The following is a 19,088-nucleotide window of genomic DNA, read 5'->3' as shown; positions in this document are numbered from 1 at the left end:
ATAGTAGTGCTGTTCCAGGTAATTAGCCAAGAATACTTAATGGTAGCCAGCTGAACACACAGGGCAGGAAGACAGCACAATTTGGAATAGCTTTCCCCTGGCCTCTGGTTCTCTGATGAGGTGCACATCCACTTAGGGGACTATTCTTTGTTTCAGTGCAATCCTAGATATCCTCACTTATATTGCCACTCCTAAGGTGACATTCATTTAAATTCAAACCAAATATTGTAAGGAAATTGACTCTCCCCTCACTCTGTAAGATTTCTTCTATGTTTGTTTTCCCATACTGGGTTTCTGTGGGCAGAACTTAAACCTCTGCTCTCACACGATCACAGGTTTGATAGCTCCAGAGGGTGGAAGTGAAATAAAGAATATGGAAGTTGTGTACTCAGCTGCAGGAAGGGCTACAGTCTTATGTCTTTCACTTTACCATTTGGAGGAATCATCAGCCTTGTCTTGCTAGCTTGTTTTAATTGTATTTGAAATGAGTCACATTGAGGAAGTGTCAGCTTAATGAGAGTGGTAGAAGCTTAAAAACAAATCAGTTTGTTTGAACTGTGACCACCTATGATCCTTTGTGGAAGTTATTCTGTGGGCAGTACTTTGATCTTTCATATCTTGTCCAAGTGTTTTGTTTTGGAAATTTTTCATTAAAAAATAAAAGAACAATCTCATTGAGGTTATGTTTGCTTGCACCCATTTTTCACTTCTGTTTTGAATGTTTTTCCAAAGTCAGCTTTGGCTTGCTTTGGACAAGTCATGGCACAATGACAAAAAGAGCAGAGGCCAGACAGGTGTATATGTAAATAGCATCAACAGTGTTTTTCTTTCTTTCTTACAATACATCTAGGTAAATGACCACATTCTATTTGTCTATCAAATTTTTACCTCCTTTTTATTTTGCAACTCATGAGAAGACCTTCCCACAATTTAAATTTGCAAATGTACACATCCTAAAGTTTGGTCAGAGTGATTCAAATAGCCCATGTTTGGGCAAGTTAAGTTATTTGATATTACGTAAAGTTCTAACCAGCTTTCTTTTGAAAACCCTGGGTAACTGCCTTTAAACTTAGTCATGGGCATAGTTGTATGTGGTGACATTTCAAATTACACAATCTAGACCTGGAAATTGATGGTCTCTGCTGTAGATGGTAGGGAGAAAAGGGGGATCAAACACTATATATATCAAGCCACATTTACCTCCTGTATTTGTGAGTTGTAAGAGGGTGGGAGGACAGGTGTGAAGTCTGCCAGGTTCACCAAGAATGTATGTAGTACATCACTGATCTGGCATACTTGGAGACTCTCATATTCCCCATATGAAATAGCATCAGGTTGCTCTACCTTTTTAGTTTCTGTCTTTTCCATTGCAAATCCTCCTTCTCTGATAATTGTATCTACAACCTTTTGCTTATTAATCTGCTATAGACTGGGGGAAAAGATAATTGTATCTATGAAAGAGTAACTAGATTCTGAATCAAGACTTGAATAGTTCTCTTCTGAGTTAACTGAGAAACTTCATTAACTATAGCTCATGAACCATACGACATTTGCTTTGGCTCTATTATAGATAGTAGAGTTTGCTGGAAAATTAATTAACAAATATATTAGGATTCTCTTACTGTTCCGGTTTGCTAATGCTTCCGCTATGCAACATACCAGAAGTGGATCAGCTTTTATAAAGCATATTTATTAGGTTACAGATTTACAGTTCTATGGCCATAGAAGTGTCCAAACTAAGGCATCAACAAGAGGATACCTTCAATGAAGAATTGTCAATGGCATCCGGAACACCTCTGTCAGCTGGGAAGGCACTTGGCTAGCATCTGCTGGTCCTTCGCTCCTGGGTTGCATTTCAAAATGGCATTCTCCAAAATATCTTTGGGTTTCTCCTAGCTTAGCATCTCTAAGCATCAGCAAGCATCTCTGTTGGCTCCTAGCATCTCTCCAAAAGTCTCTTTCAGTTGCTCTGAGCTCCATCTGTCTGTGAGCTCTCTTATAGGACTCCAGTGCTTTAATAGGACCCACACTGAGTGGGTGGGGTCCGTATCTCCATGGAAGTAATTTAATCAAAGGTCTTGCCCACAGTTGATTGAGTCACGTCTCCATGGAAAACTCAATCAAAAGATTAATGTCTGCCCTCACAAGACTGACTTTTGGGGGACACAATATATCCAAACTGGCACACTTACCTATTTATAAATTTATTGTGAAAGTTGAATGATATAATGTTGTAAAAAGACTTCATAAAAGTCAAAGGTCTGGGAAAAAAGATCATGCTTATTCATGTTCACCACTATTAATATTAATAATTTTTGTTGCCACCACTAATACTTGGGTAGAGTTAATGCCACAGATTCTCTATGGGTGAATAATTTTTTGGTCATAAGCACAACAGATACTGTGGAAAAGACTGTTAAGAGGAACGTAAAGACTGATACTATCGATTTTAGTGCCTATTTACCTAAAACAATCCAAGAATGCCTTGGTGTTCCAATAGTCCTTGGACCATGACAAAATGGATACAGATCATGATGATTATGATGATGATGATGATGATGATGATAATGATGACAATGAAGATGGGGATGATCACAATTTTTAACATATATTGACTGCTTACTATATGCTAACAACTGTTTCCAGGACTTCATACGAGTTAACTCTATCCTTACAACAACAGTATCTTACCTCATACTATTGTCATGCCTGTTTTACAAATTAGGACACTGAGAGGCACAGAGAACAAAGGTAACTTGCTTAAGACTAGATAAATAAAATAGAGTCTTGACCCTGCTGTAAAAATAAGAAGTTTCCCAATTTTATTTATTCTGAGGGCTAGAGTGCATTACAAACTGTTAATATCCTATTTGAAATCATAATTTTCCAGCAAAGACGATTCTCAAACATTTTTTCTCCTTTGTAAATTGCATTCTTCATAAGTAGTAAAGGGCCTTAAAGACAGGTGCCATGTCTTGTTATTTTAGATCCATTCTACCTAGACAATGCTTTGGATACTATACAATAGATACTCAATACCTGTTTGCAGAATGAATACTTTTGTACCTAAATTCTCTAAGAGTATTGTAAGTTATCTTTACAGCAATGGATTATGTTGGTTACACATAAGTCTTACAGAATCTATATAACTTTATGTTTCAGTGTGGTAGGAAAGGGAGCCAAACGCTGCATATATTGAGCCATTTTTTTGTTCCCCTGTACTGTACTGTGTTATGATGTCAAGACACGCTCAATGAAAGTACAGGAGGTATTTAAAGCACAGTCTTGACTATGCAGGTATAAATATAATTTTAATATAAAATTATTATTAGTTTTGGATGGTATGTTTCCCTATGGAGACCCATAAGTACTATGTTAATGTTTTAAATCTGAAAACCATCATGGGCCTCGATATGAATAGAATTGCTGTCACTTACATGACTTACCACTTTTCAGGCGAATGACACGCTGGGGGGAATGTGATGATCTTTATCATATTAGTGAGCTGGACAGGACCCAGATTCCAATGACTGAAGCAAACAACTCTCAGGAAGGTCAGTATCAAAGTCTTATTAGTAAGACTTTTAACTTATATCAAACATGACAAATATTTCTCTGAAACATAACACTTCACACTCTACTACTCAATAAAATCCTGTTATATATAACAATATATATATATTATACATATATATATATATATTTATATATATATACAAATGATCTCCTAGGAGCTTTGTATTTTACATGGATTTTTTTCATGTAATTCTCATTTATAGATATCCAAGGAGAAACTGATCACTGGGGTTGGGGATGCATTCATGTTCCTGGGTGAGATTATTATCAAGCTGAGTTCAGACTGAACAAGATATCCTGCTGGCATTAACTTCATGAGCTTTCTAACAACTTCTAATGTTTAGTTGTTTTATTTTTCCAAACCCTTGTCAATTCAGCCTCCTCTGCTTTCTTCTTAACAACCAGGTCCTATAACAAACATGTTCTGCTGTCAGGAGTCCCTTTTCTTTACCTTATGTGCTCTTGGCATCTTGTTATATACAGGCCCTTCCAATTAGCCCTTTGAGTCCTAATGGAATCCCAATATCTTGGCATCAAAGATACCATACAAATCTGTATCCTAATGCGTCTGAATTAGATAAGTGCCAGTGCTGGAGAAGGATGAAGAATCTCCTGTGTATTTGATGATATTTTAATTGCAATAGATAATTATTTAAAAGCTCAAAGTCAAATAGAACACAAAGCCACCAGATAGTCCTATTCTTAGATAAGAACATGCTTAGTTAAAGAAATTAGCAAAAGTACTACCCATCATCTGGATGCTAACCACAAGGGAGAAGACAGATTTGAAATATTCTGCCACCTCTGCTGGGAACACATTACGGCTCGGCCTAACTCCATTTAAATATTCTTTGCCCACGCAATAGATACTAGGTCAGTCCAATACTATATTATATTCTTATATTCCAAAATATGCTATAGAAATTGAATAACCCATTGACCTAATTATGACGAGTAGATTATGGATCACTGTCATGTGTACCTATCCCAGTGAAAGAAGTAATATGATAGTGGGCAATTACATTTTAAAAAGCCATTCATATCATACTTTTTGCATTTTCTGGAAAAAATATGTGCATTATCTCTGAGATATATTATTAATATGTACTAGACCAAAGCATTGTTTTCCTTTTGCTATTATAAAAGTAGAAAACAAAATCCTTCAAGCCTTTTCCTAGAGCATAACTGCCTTCCCAAGGATCTTCCTAGAACTTTGTCTATTGTTTTAGGAAATGTTCAAAGAACTTTAAGTCAAAGAAAAAGAGGGACCCAAACCTGATTCTATAAGTACTGAGACCAAAGAAAAGTTGCTTCAGTTTACTGTACTTCAATTATGGTGTCAGAATTGATAGACTATTAGTTTTCTTCAGCTCTAACATTCTGATATCCTATATGGTGTATTCATCTCCCAAAAAATTAAGGTTGGAAGAGCATTCAAATTCCAATCATATGATCAATTTCTTTGATACATAATTCACTGGAAGAATTTGCCAAAGACAGCCTCAGGCAGCATTTAATAAGTAAATAAATAACTAAGCAATGGACTTTTAAACAGCCAGGTAATAGAAATATTCCTAAAGCTAAAGAAAATATATACAAATTCACCCAAGAAACAAGGAGTTGGGAAGCTAAATGACATGGGCTTATAATCTTTATTCCTCCCAGATTCTTTTTTGTATCACAGCAGTACTCTGAAGCCTCGTGCAGATGAAGAGCCAGAATCCCCACTGCTCTACAGAAGCATGAGTGAAGCAACCCTGGTGAGGAAAAAGACTCCAATAATGGACAGAAAAGATAGACAGAACCATAGAGCCTCTATTAACGGGCACTTCTATGACCACGAAGTGAGTTACAATTCCATTAATACAATTTAAAATAACATTGTATATTGCACTAACAATACCACTCAATTCAATTTATACTTAAAATTTTTAATTTTAAATGGATTTTTAATGCATTCTCTCATTAATCAATAATCATTAAAACAACCCTATGAAGTAGATATTATAATTTTCCCCACCTTACCTAAGAGTTTGTTGAAGTTCACAAAGGCTAAGTAATTTGTCTTAGGGCACACTGCTTTTAAGTAGTAATCCCAAAATTGAAACCAGCTTTGTCTGATCCTAGAAACCAAGTTGTAAACCAACATACTGGGTGAACCCCATTGGAGTGGCAGGCACTGTGTCAAGCACTGGGAACAGGAACTCAGGGGTTGGGCAGAGAAACAGACACATTAACAAATGATGCCAAAATAATAGAGGTGCTACAACAGAGATTAGTTCAAAGTATGTTTGAATATCAAGATTTAAATAAAAGGGGAAAACTCAGCCATACACCTATTTATTCAAATAAATCAAACTTTTTATTTTACCACATTCCCTTCCATATCATTTATTTACAGAAGTATAGTTATAGTGTAGATACAATTTGTATTCTTATTTTTTCATTTCATATTTGTTAAATTTCTGTGTACCTGTTCTAGTTTGCTAATGCTGCTGGAATGCAAAACACCAGAGATGGATTGGCTTTTATAAAAGGGGGCTTATTTGGTTACACGGTTGCAGTCTTAAGGCCATAAAGTGTCCAAGGTAACACATCAACAATCGGGAACCTTCACTGGAGGATGGACAATAACGTCCGGAAAACCTCTGCTAGCTGGGAAGGCATGTGGCTGGCATCTGCTCCAGTGTTCTGGTTTCAAAATGGCTTTCTCCCGGGACGTTCCTCTCTAGGCAGCAGTTCCTCAAAAATGTCACTCTTAGTTGCTCTTGGGGTGTTTGTCCTCTGTTAGCTTCTCCGGAGCAAGAATCTGCTTTCAACGGCCATCTTCAAACTGTCTCTCATCTGCAGCACCTCTCAGCTCCTGTACATTCTTCAAAGTGTCCCTCTTGGCTATAGCAATCTCGCGCCTTCTGTCTGAGCTTATATGGTGCTCTAGTCCCATGCTGAATGGGTGGGGCCACACCTCCATGGAAACTATCCAATCAGAGTCATCACCCACAGTTGGGTGGGGTGCATCTCCATGGAAACTTTCAAAGAATTACAATCTAATCAACACTGATACATCTGCCCACACAAGATTACATCCAAGATAATGGCATTTTGGGGGACATCATACATTCAAACCAGCATAGTACCTTTCCACAGTATTTGTAAGACATTTCACTTTGCTGAAGGTGGGAAATATTTCGTGTTACTTTTTTCTAGAACTCAAATATTTTTCATGTTATGTACTTTAACAATCATTCATTCATTTATTTTACAAAATACTTAAAAAGCATTTACTCTTGCCAGGCACCATTCTGAACCCTTTAAGAATACTGATGTATTTCTCTATGGGCTTTCTCTGTCAGGCTTTCAACCTGGTTTCTTCTTCTTCCACCCTTGGGATATCAGTAATTTGCCTTTTGGAGCTTTCTGAGGAGAACCCTCCCTTCTCAATTCTTTGTTCAAATTAGACATTTTTCTCATTCAAGAATTATCTTCCTGGCCATGAAGTCATTTTGACAGTCCCCACAGATATGCAACTATCAATTCTTCCTGTTTCTTCCTCTCTTCAGAAATTATGCTGCATGTCATCTTCTCATTGTGTGACTTGTATTAAAGTAGCCCTATGAAAGCCATATTGTTCTAAAGAAGCAATGTTCGGATGGAATTACTGTCCTGCATATGAAATTTCTACTATGTTGGCAGCACGGAGTAGTGGTCAAATGCTTGGGCTCTGGAGTTTGGAGCAATGAATTAAAATCTTTGCTGACCACAGATTAAAAAATTACATAATCTCTTGGCCATCATTCTCTCATTTTACTTTATGAGATTGTTGAGGGGATTAATTGAGATGAGGCATGTCAAGCACTTAGCACAGTGCCTGACACAAAGGAAGAATCTGATTTATGTTAGCTTTATTGTTGTTGATTGAATGAGATCAAGCTGGCACTACAGATGTTTTATACAAATGTCATTCACAGCAATTTAACTAAGAGAAAAGAGCAGTCTGCCTATTAATGGGTATGCAATGATTGACATCCAGGAATTTAAGTTGATGTAGTCTTAAAATATGTTTTTATAGCACAAGACACCTTGATAAAGCCAATATTGTTAGACCACTGATAATACCCATAGTTTGAACCTCAGATTGTGATATTTGGAGATAAATTATGCCAAATATGATTTGAACAGTAGAATGTTTCTATCCATGCAACGATAAATTCTATTATAACAGGGTTATGTGTTTTGGCCAACAAAACTAATGTAAAGAAGGGGGTTTTAAAATAAAGCTCTGAAAAACATGATTCCAAATTCATTGCATGTTGGCTGTTTAGAAAGGCTCTTGGACATCATCTAGTCCTTCTCTCTTATTTTATAAATGAAGTTATTGAGGCCTTACAATATTAAGTGAGTTGACAAAGTTGGAGTTAGTCTCACTAGGACCTACGTCTCTTTGAGTTCTAACTACTGTTCCTACTATACTCCATGAAGCAGCATTAAACCACTTATCTAACATACCCTTATCTGAGGGCAGGATAAACATATAGTTCTCCAGGGCTCCATGGAGCTCATAAGCACTGCTCATAAGTGTCACAGAGTACCTCCTCCATGCCTTACAACATCCACAGGACTGAGCTTTTTCATTCTTAGAAAAATTTATTCCAGACATCCTCCACATAGTTTCCCTGAAAGCTTGCTTACTTCCATACCCTGAAGCCTGGTACTCACATATATCCCTCTAGATTTTATTCACACAAATGCAATGCATAGATACACTTTGACATATATCTACCCATCTTCCAATTGATTGAGCCACTCTAAAATTCCATTGAGCCACTCTAAAATTTACCCATCTTCACTTCTGCTGAGCCTACCCCATTTGTTACTAAATGAGATATATGGAAATAAACTTTTTGCTTAATTATCCTTTTTTATTTTTAAATCCAGATCTCATGCCATTATTTCTTCCTTTCTGCTACCTACTGAGTAAAACTTTTTCCCCTATTTTATGCTCTAGCAAACATAGAGTCACATTTCCTCTACGATGAGTGTTATAAGTTATATTTATGCCATCAAATTCCTATCTTGCTAGTTTCCACTATGCTCTGGCAAACATTGAGTCACATTTCCTCTACAATTAATGTCATAAGTTATATTTATGCCATCAAATTCCTATCTTGTTCGCTTCCACTCACTAAGATTTCTTTTGCTGTAAATTTGAACATATATCATTTGTGTCACAGATTTTAAAATTAATTTTGTCTACTTGTCATAAGGATTAAAATAGTTAATTTATAAAGGGCTTAGAATAGTTCTTGGTACATAGCCCTATGTTAAATTAATAGATACTTGAGAATTCTGTGACATCTTCTAGAATAATGTCACAACCCTCAGGGATTATATATTCTGCCATCTAATCACTAATTTGATTACAATGACTTGCCAAAATAGATAGTTCAGCCCAAAAAACATGTACAAGATTGGGAAATCCTAGCTGAACAAGTATTGTTGGCTAGCATTTTCCAAAGTGTGTTCCATTGACCACTAATAGGTATTATATTTAAAAAGGATTTTATTTATTTAAAATAGGGATAATAATCACATTATGAGTGAAAATTTCATGGTTACAAGTTTTGTATGATTTTTTTTTATGGTGCAGTTTTAGTCCTGAAGAGGGAACTCCTAGATTTACCTGATCATAGAAATCTTTTACCAATGATCATCTGAAAAGCTGACTCTTGATTAGAGCAACTTTTAGGAAACATCATTCTAGAGTTTAATCAGTTGCACTTTTACTCCAATCCTCAAGTGAGATTTTATAATAGAAGCTGAAGCATATGAAATTGCCAACATTGGACTATTTCTGACCTACTAAAAAGCAGTGGTTTCATATGAGTCAAGCTAAAACAATTTAGAACAATTATTTCCAAAGAGGAAAGCAAGGCACATAAGTTTGAAAAATCCTAATCACATTGCTTTTGATTTTTTCTTAATCATAATGGTTAATTTTGAGATTTTAAATTACACCAACGAATGGTAGGATTACCTGGTGATGTTGTAAGTATACTCAAATGATATTTTACCTAACTTTTTCTAGAAACAGTATAAAGCTGCTTAAAGGACTAGATAATATTCAACAACAACAAAAAAAAAAAACAAAAAAAAAAAACAAAAAATGAAGACTTTTTAAACTAGTGACCTAGGCTTTTTTGCCCCATGAGAAGGCCAAGTCCAAGAGGTTGGCTATTGTTAGTTTGATATAACCTAAAGGATTTATACCACAATCTTTTCTTTTTCTAGACATCAATTTTTATTCCAGCCTTTGAATCAGAAACTAAAGTCAGAATAAACAGTAACATGAGAACTGAAGAAGTAATAAAGCAACTTCTCCAAAAATTTAAGGTAACAATTATCACTAAACTGATCTATAAATATCTTATATATAATTTAAATTTAGACACATAACCACACTCTTTGAAAAAAAGACTTATGATCATGTAAAATCTACTTGAATCAGCTGTTCAGTTCTGAAGGATTCTTTCCTATATGACCGTGTTTACTAACTATGCCATGAAAGATTTATATTATTCCCAATGGTAAGAGAAGGTTTTATGTCTGAGAGTGAAAATAGAAGTGAGGAAGCAGATATATAAATTGGATCTAGTTGGCTTAGAGAACATCATATGACAATAAAGAATTCATGTTTGTTCATTTTTGCCTTTTGACAGATTGAAAATAATCCCCAGGATTTTGCTCTTTACATTATTTTTGCAACAGGAGGTAAGAAAGCTTGATAGTTTAAAACTCACTCTGTTTATGTGACTCCAGTATGTTATAATTTTCTTCCAATAGGGAAGGCGGAAGAGAAGTTTACCTCCTACTGGGGGGCAATGGGGAGAAGAGGGGAAGGGGCAAAGGACCAGAGGGTAAGAAAGAAGGAAGGAAGGTCGTCTGTGTTGTAGAAGATTATGTTCCACAATTTCAGAGGAAAGCAAAAGAAAAATAGAATATCTTTAAAGATTTTTTGATACAAAAGGTTTTGCTTCTTGGCCAGATATTGAATTATCTGGAAGATTAAAACCCTTGGGGACCCTTTGAGTGTTCTCCAGGAATTGTTAGGCACTGTTCAGCTCTGTATTTCTTTCTTTTTGGCTTTCCCATCTCATTCTAGCTTTCACTGTAGTTATCATTGCATGTCATTTTTCTCTGACCTTGTTATACTTTTTTTCTCAGCACAGGGTCGGACGTATTGTACGAGTGTGATTTTCTCCTCAGTAGAGAAGCATGTTCAGAACTTAGTGGAAAGGGGTAAAAAGTTGGAAATAGGACATTGGGAAGATGCTGTACATGAGGTGCTAGGATCTGGGAGTGTTAGGGAGATTAGAGAAAACCTAAGGCAGTACTAAAATGAAATTTTTGAAAATCTCAAAAATGAAAAATTTTAAGTGCTAAATTGTAGAAAGAGCTAAGGTTATAATTTAAGTGTTAGAATGTTTAAGCCAGAAGTGAATCAAATAAAATTAAAAATTTTGATCCCAGAACAACTACAACTGTAGGAAAATAGAACCTGGATCTCCAAACATGTACATAATTAAAGCCCTTGTGAATTTCAAGTTTAAATACAAATAAATATATATGTGTGTGTATATCTATACACACACATATATATTTGAAAATTCTAATATATATATATATTAGTGTTAAGGACAAGAAAACCAAAAGATATAAAATAAAAAGAAGAGCTACTAGACTGTATGAAAACTTAAAATTTTTCTATTGAAAAAATATATGAAGAGGTTATGAACAATATTTTCAATAGACATTAGATAAAAGATTAATACTTGCAGCATCAGAGAATTCTCATGAAATGTTAACAAAAAGACAACCAATCAAATATAAATAGAATGAAGTAATTTAAAGCAACTTAAAGAGTAGATTAAAATAACCAGTAGATGCTTTTAGGAAAAGTCTTAAATACACCAGTAACCAGGGAAATGCAGGTTCAAGCCACAATGCAGGTTCAACTTCACATTTTCAGATGGGCAAAATCTTTTTAAATGATTCTACCTATGACTGACATGGATACAGGTGAAAGGGTATTTTCATGCAACACTGGTGAAATATATATATATATATATATATATATTTTTTTTTTGCTTTTTTTGAAAATCATTCTAGCAATATTTCTTAAAATTGAGAGTTTACATATCCTTTAGCCAGCAATCCCACTTATAAGAATCTGTTCAACAAAAATAAACACATTAGTACCTAGAGATTAATCTACAAGCTTATTTATAGTGACAGAAAGCTAAAACAAAGTTACCTATCATGGGAATGACTGAATATGTAATTATTTTGCAGCCTTGAAATGAAATAAGTTAGATTTATACCAGTTGAATGGCAGGATTTCCATAATATATTTTAAGTGAAAAATGCAAGTTACCTAAAAGTGCGTATAATATAATCTCATTTTTGTAAACAATAATAAATCTGTACTTAAGTATGTGGTGTATATGATCATTTGATTAGGGAGAGAGGTATGGAATGATAAATACTAAGTTGTTGACACTGGTTAACTGGTTGGGATGTGGAGAGGAGCAGAAAAGAGGATGGGAAGGGGAAGGAGCATGATAAGCAAAAAAATGCCTACTAAAACATGATTTTTAAAAAGGATGTGTGCAATAAAAATGGCAGGTATGGTATGACTGCCTTTATGTAAAATTGTATTTGTGTATACTTGCATAAAGGGATGGCCACTCAAATTGTAATGCTGATTATCTTGGGATACTGGGATTTTAGTTGCTTTTTACTTCCTTTCTTTTACTTTCTTTCATAGTTTCAATTATAATAGCATGTTTTGTTTTTATAATCAGAAAAAATATGGCTATTTTCACTGTAAAAAATACAGTTCTTTAATATTTCACCCATGAAAATCACATTTTCTTTTATATTTTGTGTCAAATTTTCTTATACATAACATCTGTAACCAAAAAGGATCATAGCCAGCACTCATTAGGGACCAGAGACAGAGAAAAGAGTGAAGCACATGGCACCTGTTTGGGATGAGATTCTGGAAAACAGATGGGTTTTGCCCTTCACATCCACTAGGCCTGTGCTTCTCAAAGTTGAATGTGCTGCAGAATTGCCTGGAGAGTTCATTTAAAATATAGGTTCCTGAGCCAAGATCCGGGGACAGTCTAGGAAAATGCATTTTCAATAATTACCCCAGGTGATTATGCAGTAAGGTCATGAAGCAAGAAGTCTTGCTCTGTAATATCAAGAATGAAACAAACTGTGGATGCAAAACCAAGTTAAAGTAAGATGTGGAGGTCAAAAAGGTATTCTGTTGGGTTGATCAGAAAGGCTAAATTATTACGACTAAATTACCACATACTTAAATAGGGAATTACGACTGTTTTATAAAAATAAGATCATGTTATATATACTTTTAGGCATCTTACATTTTTCACTTAAAAATATATTATGGAAATCCCTCCACTCAACTGGTATAAATTATTCCGTGGAAACGGCAATGAACCATGACCGTGGAAACAGGCACGGTAATGTCAGTTTAGTTATGAGGAGGCTGGGCTTCTGTATTCTCGACTTCTGGAATTATTCCTGGAGTAAGCCCACCCCAGGGGAGGAGAACAGTCTGGAATCTTGGGACTTTTCAGAGCCTTGGGAAGTGTGGCTTATGGATAAGTGGTAGCATGGAAAGGACTACTTGCTCTCCATCCGCCCACCCCTTCAGTCCATTTTTAGCATAGCAGCCAATGTAAATCAGACTGTTTCATTCTTCTCAAATCTTCCAATGGCTTCTCCTGTCAGAGCAGCTTTATCCTGACCTGCAAGGCCCTGCCCGATCTGACCCCATTACTTCTCCTGTTCATCTTGTACTGCCCACCCTCATCTACTCCACCTCAGCCTCACTGGTTCTTTGCTCCTTGAGGGCAGCGGGCATGTGCAAGCTTCCAGGTCTTTTTACTTGTGCCTCTGTTGGAACACACTTTACCTCGATAGCTTCATCGTTCGGGATCCCTCATCTCCTTCAAGTGTTGACTCAAACGTTAATTCTGCAGTTAAGGCCTTCCTTGTCCACAGTGTCTACAATTGCAAAACCCATCTCCACCCCCACAAATACATGCACACACATACACACTTACACTTTTTACCCTGCCCCTCCCTTGCTTTATGCTTCTCCATATCACTAACATATGACATGTTTTATTTAATTTACTTTCCTTATCATCTCTCTCCCACTGGAATGTAAGGTCCATGAAGGAAGAGATTTTAGTTGGTTTTGTTCAACAATAGCCCCCAGTACAGAGAACAGTGCCCTGGCACAGAGGCACTCACTAATAATTTCACTGAAGGAAATAAGGAAGTGGGGGAGGGGGGGAGGAAGGAAGGTGAATATAAGGGCACTATGTTCATGTTTTATTTTGATAAAAATGAAATCACAATGTGAAACTGCATTGACAAAAAGCTAGTTACTTTTGAGATGGGAGTATTTATATTAGAAACTTCAGAAGTTTGAAGTTCTGGGAATATATCAAATTGGAAGGTATTTTCTTTAACTCCTTTTCATAGATGAATAGATAAAGCCCACAGATGAAAGAAATAATAAAAACACTGACCGCTGATCTCAAAAATATTCTGAATATATGTTTTTTGTTTTTGTTTTGTTTTTGTCTTGTTTTTTAATTCTATTTTATTGAGATATATTCACATACCATACAATCATTCAAAATGTGCAATCAGTTGTTCACAGTACATCATACAGTTGTGTATTAATCACCACAATTAATTTTTGAACATTTTCATTACTCAAAAAAAATAAAAATAAAAATAGGAATAAAAATTAAAGTAAAAAAGAAAACCCAAAATATCCCACCCCCTCCTATTATTCATTTATTTTTGTCCTTATTTGTCTACTCATCTGTCCATACACTGGATAAAGGGAGTGTGAGCCACCAGGTTTTCACAATCACATGGTTATACTGTGTAAGCTATATAGGTGTACAGTCATCTTCAAAAATCAATGCTGCCGGGTTGCAGTTTAACAGTTTCAGGTTTTTCCTTCTAGCTATTCCAATACATTAAAAAATAAAAAGGGATATCTATATAATGCATAAGAATAACCTCCAGAATGACCTCTCATTTCCATTTGAAATCTCTCAGCCACTGAAACTATATTTTGTTTCATTTCTCCTCCTCCTTTTGGTCAAGAAGGCTTTCCAAATCCCACAATGCCAGGTCCAGACTCATTCCTGCGAGTCCTGTCCCACATTGCCAGGAAGATTTACACCCCTGGGAGTCATGTCCCACATAGGGGGTGAATATGCTTTTAAGGAAGAGCCAAGCATTGGATTTAGAGTCAGAAAATAGGAATTGGGAATAATTCTAAGGTTTTGGACCTGAACAACTGGAAAGATGGAATAACATTAACTGAACTGGTAAAGAATCAATAAATATTTGCTGTATGAATGAATGAATGAATGAATGAGAAAGGATAAGGAATTATTGAGGTATGTTGCTTGATAAAAGGCATAGATGGGCCTGAAGATAACTGAACATCCTAACCAAATACATGGTTGAATTCTTTTGATATATATCAAAAGAAAGAACTCTATTTTTAGTTCATTGAAAGTTTTTAATTTCAATTTTTAAGCGAGTGCCCCCTGTTGTACGTTCTTTGCAGGTCCTATTTCTTTGAAGATGAACCAAACAAAGAAAAGTAATGGACAAATTATCTTTCTTCTTTTTCTCTATTGTGAACTCTTCTGTAGTTGATTCTCATTTTCATTTGCAGAGCAGAGACGACTAAAGAAGACAGACATTCCACTACTGCAGAGGCTCCTACAGGGACCTTCGAAAAAGAATGCTCGCATTTTCCTCATGGATAAAGATGCAGAAGAAATTAGCAGTGATGTACAGACACCCATTACTCTAAATCTGTCTTTGTGTCCCTCCTGACTCAACACCTCTTACATAAATGCTCTGCTTTCTTCTCTCTTCCCTGCCAGGTGGCTCAGTACATTAACTTTCATTTTTCTCTCTTGGAATCCATTCTTCAAAGATTAAATGAAGAAGAGAAAAGAGAGATTCAAAGAACAATAACAAAGTAAGTCAAGAGCAAGCAATCTAGGTGCTTGGTCCTAAAATGGTTCAATGGCACAAAATGCATTCAATTTTTAATACTCTTTCTCTCCTCATTTTCAGATTCAGAAGGGAAAAGGCTATTATACTGGAATGTCTTCAAAGGAAACAAGTTGTAAAAACAGAGACGACAGTTTAGCATTATAGGTTGTTATTGCTAAAATGCTCCAACAGAGTTAGAAAGGCCTTACTATTTGATGAGTTCATAAATTCTATACTGGCATTCACACAAATGTATATGACCTTGAATCCAGAGAAAATTGATGTCAAAAAAAGTTGCCTGTCTTCGAAGTGATGTGGTTAACTAGGGTTCACAGTTGGACTAAAATGAGCTTGAATTTAGTTTCAGTAACTGAAATAAGCTTGGATACTGTGTATTCCAAATATCTTTTACAGTAAACATCCAATGAACTTGAATTTAAATGCAATCTTCAGATATCATGCAGTTTAAACTTCTTGTAGCTGGAACTCTCAAGAGAACTGAAATATCATCAACTGACTCTCAGAAATGACTCAGAAGTAAAAGCTGCCAGCTCCTGAAATAAAAAAGAAGCACATTCTTTTACACCACCAAGGAATCTAATGGTTTCAGTGTTTCACAGCTACTTGAAAACCCTGGCATCTTCATAAAAACTAGGGCTGACTTTATACTACTAGGTGACTTTTGGCTATCTGTAACATCAGAGCTACCTGTCCTAAGGGATGGAATGGATTCTGAACACTGGTAAGAAATCCAAATTCTAATTTTCTCAACCTGACACCTTCTCTTTTTTTGTACTGTTCTACCGGTGACTCTAAAAAGTATTCAAAAAGGCTTAAAAAAAAAAAAGTCAGATGAACTATTTACTTTTTTATTTTTTCAAACATACCACAGAGGCCTAATATATTTCAACAGCTAGGACAGTACTTGGCCCACAATAACTATTTGTTGTTGAATGAATATAATGAATAAAGCAAAGCTGTTGTAACTGAAGCCAGGCAGGGAATTTGGAACTGGCCGTCTCAGCTTTCCTCTTATTCTACAAGACAACTCTCAAGGTACTTCCTCAAATGTCTGCAAGTCTGCGAAACCCATTTGAAAAAAACACTGAGAATGAAAAGATGCCAAAAGTATCATCCCTGATTTTATTTATGGCCTCTATATTAAAAATGGTGTTTCAAGTAACATTCTTCTATTTTTTAAACTATTTTCATAGCATTGCATTAGAGTGATTATGTTACATGTGCTAAGGAATACGGTTGTATGTAATAAAACTAGTTGGAAAATTAATTTACAATATTAAAATATGAAACATTTTAAGACAAAGATATTACTTCTCATAATCACCAAAACTTAAAAACTGGATGCAAGTGACAGTATACTAGAACCTTTTCAGTCCTAGGAAGTCTCTCCTAACTGTGTTAAGCAAAGGCTTGCATTTTCATTCTTCATGTATTGATTAATAATGAAATGGTCTCATCTTGCTAAAATAAGGCAAATGTAATAGTTAAAATTCAGTATATTTATAAAAAGTTTAAAGTAGTATCAGGTACTTGCCATAAACATGACAAAAAAATTAATCTTTAATATATTAAAAATCCACAAAATGCATAAGAAAATTATCAGGCCCATTTAGGGTGAAAAAAGGCAGATGGCCTGAAAAGAAAAACTACTGAAGAAATGCAATGGACTACTAAGTATATGAAACAAGTTTCATCTTACCAGTTATCGGCTATATAATCTGGGTCCAATCAGGACACAGAAACCATTTAGCAATTTAAACAGAGGACTTTAATAAAAAGAATTATTAAGCTTTGATATGAGACTTACTGCAAAGATGGAAAGAGGTGGAAAGAGGATTCTAAAAGGGTACTCTAAGGCTGAGGGAGAATACCCCAAAAAGAAAAATAGGAAAAACAAAAACAAAAACAAACTTGGAGTGGTACGTTAATAATTCACAGGAGAAGGTGAAATTGCAGCCCCCTGGATGGAGGAGAAGTTGGCTGGGTAGTCCAGGCCAGAGCTGGGTCACAGTCACCAGGTGAGCAAAAACAACCTCCCAAGTACAGAGAAGCCAGGCGTGTAGGCAGGTATGCAGTAGGAGTCTGATAGCAGGGGCTATCAGACTGTCAGAATCAGGAGGGCACAGTAAAAGCCTTGGGGCGCAGGTAAGCAGAGGCTGACAGGCAAAGGAGTCAGCGTCGCAGAGAGAGTTGGGATGTCGCCTCGGGCTCTGCTGAGACTGGGAGCTGGAGAGCTGTCCTTTTGCAGAAAACTAGTACACCTGTGTGTGTAACTTAAGCAGGGACGGCGTTGAGAGGCTGCACCGGACAAAGGTCGGGCCCGACTGTCTAGATAGCCAACTCCGCAGGGCACACTCGGAGCTTGCGTAAGGTTCTGCGCTCGGCACAGGCCTGCGCTGGGGCCCTAGGCTACGCTGCCACCGCTGCACCAGTCAAGAGCTAAAGGGGTGGGGAAGATAACTGCTGAAGGTAGCTGCACCCTGCAGGCAGCTAGTACACGAGAAATAATAATAGTAATAATAATAAAAAGCCCGTTCTCGAGAAGCCTGATCAGCCAGCCCACGCTCACCTCACGGTTAATGGCCTGTATCTCCTGCGATGTTTCCCCAGCGCCCTCTACTGACAAAACGTAGCATCATGCAAGCTGTAAAGGAAAACCATTTTAAGAGCCCACATCCATTTTCACAGAGACCTCTAACACAGTGAATTCGGAACTGAAAGGCAAAATGATAACTGGCACGTCAACAAAACACAAAGTAAAGAAAAATGGGAGTCACTATTTGGTCTATTTAATTAGAAAAGATTAGTAAATGATAATATTAAATACTCAACAAATTACAATGAGATGGGCACTCAAACTGCTGGTGGAAATACAAATGGATATAACTTTTCTTGAAAGCAATTTACTGTTAAGTTCATCCTATAATGCTATTCCAGGATCTTATACAGAAATAATCATAAATACAAAAACATTATGCAAAGATTCATTACTGTTATTTATTGTGACAAAAAGAAGTAAATAGCCTAATTGTTTTTAAAAAAAGGAAAAAAGATGAAAGAACACTTACTCCTAGGATGTTATGCAACCATTAGAATTACATTTCCAAATAAATTTTCATTATAGAAGTACTGTGATGGTTAAGTTCATGAGGCAGCTTGGCTAGGTGGTTGTGTCTAGTTGTTTGGTCAGGTAAGCATTGCCTTATTTTTACTGTGAGGATATTTCTTGGATTTAAGTCATCAGTAAGTTGACTGCATCTATGTCTGATTATACCTGCGGTGAACTGAGGAGATGGCCTTCAGCAATGAGAGAAGTCTCATCCATAAGTTGAAGTCATTAAAAGGAGAACTGGTGATTT

At 36.0% G+C, this 19,088-nt stretch overlaps 1 protein-coding gene across 3 annotated transcripts in view; it reads left to right on the top strand.

Annotated features, from left to right (window-relative positions):
• RASSF6 (Ras association domain family member 6) overlaps positions 1-16,982 on the top strand; it is a 64,629-nt gene extending 47,647 nt beyond the window's left edge. For all 3 annotated transcript variants that reach the window (XM_037829964.1, XM_037829963.1, XM_037829966.1), the window contains exons 5-11: positions 3,457-3,554; positions 5,242-5,420; positions 9,865-9,966; positions 10,293-10,344; positions 15,380-15,498; positions 15,594-15,691; positions 15,790-16,982. In XM_037829964.1, coding sequence (XP_037685892.1) covers positions 3,457-3,554; positions 5,242-5,420; positions 9,865-9,966; positions 10,293-10,344; positions 15,380-15,498; positions 15,594-15,691; positions 15,790-15,865 — 724 coding nt within the window. In that variant the 3' untranslated portion in view covers positions 15,866-16,982. The remainder of the gene's footprint in view (positions 1-3,456; positions 3,555-5,241; positions 5,421-9,864; positions 9,967-10,292; positions 10,345-15,379; positions 15,499-15,593; positions 15,692-15,789) is intronic.
• The last annotated feature ends 2,106 nt before the right edge of the window (positions 16,983-19,088 follow it).

Source organism: Choloepus didactylus, chromosome 3 (genome assembly GCF_015220235.1).
Source record: "Choloepus didactylus isolate mChoDid1 chromosome 3, mChoDid1.pri, whole genome shotgun sequence".
NCBI classification, from domain to species: domain Eukaryota; kingdom Metazoa; phylum Chordata; class Mammalia; order Pilosa; family Megalonychidae; genus Choloepus; species Choloepus didactylus.
Note: the sequence above shows the minus strand (reverse complement) of the source record. Positions and strands in the feature narration are given on the sequence as shown.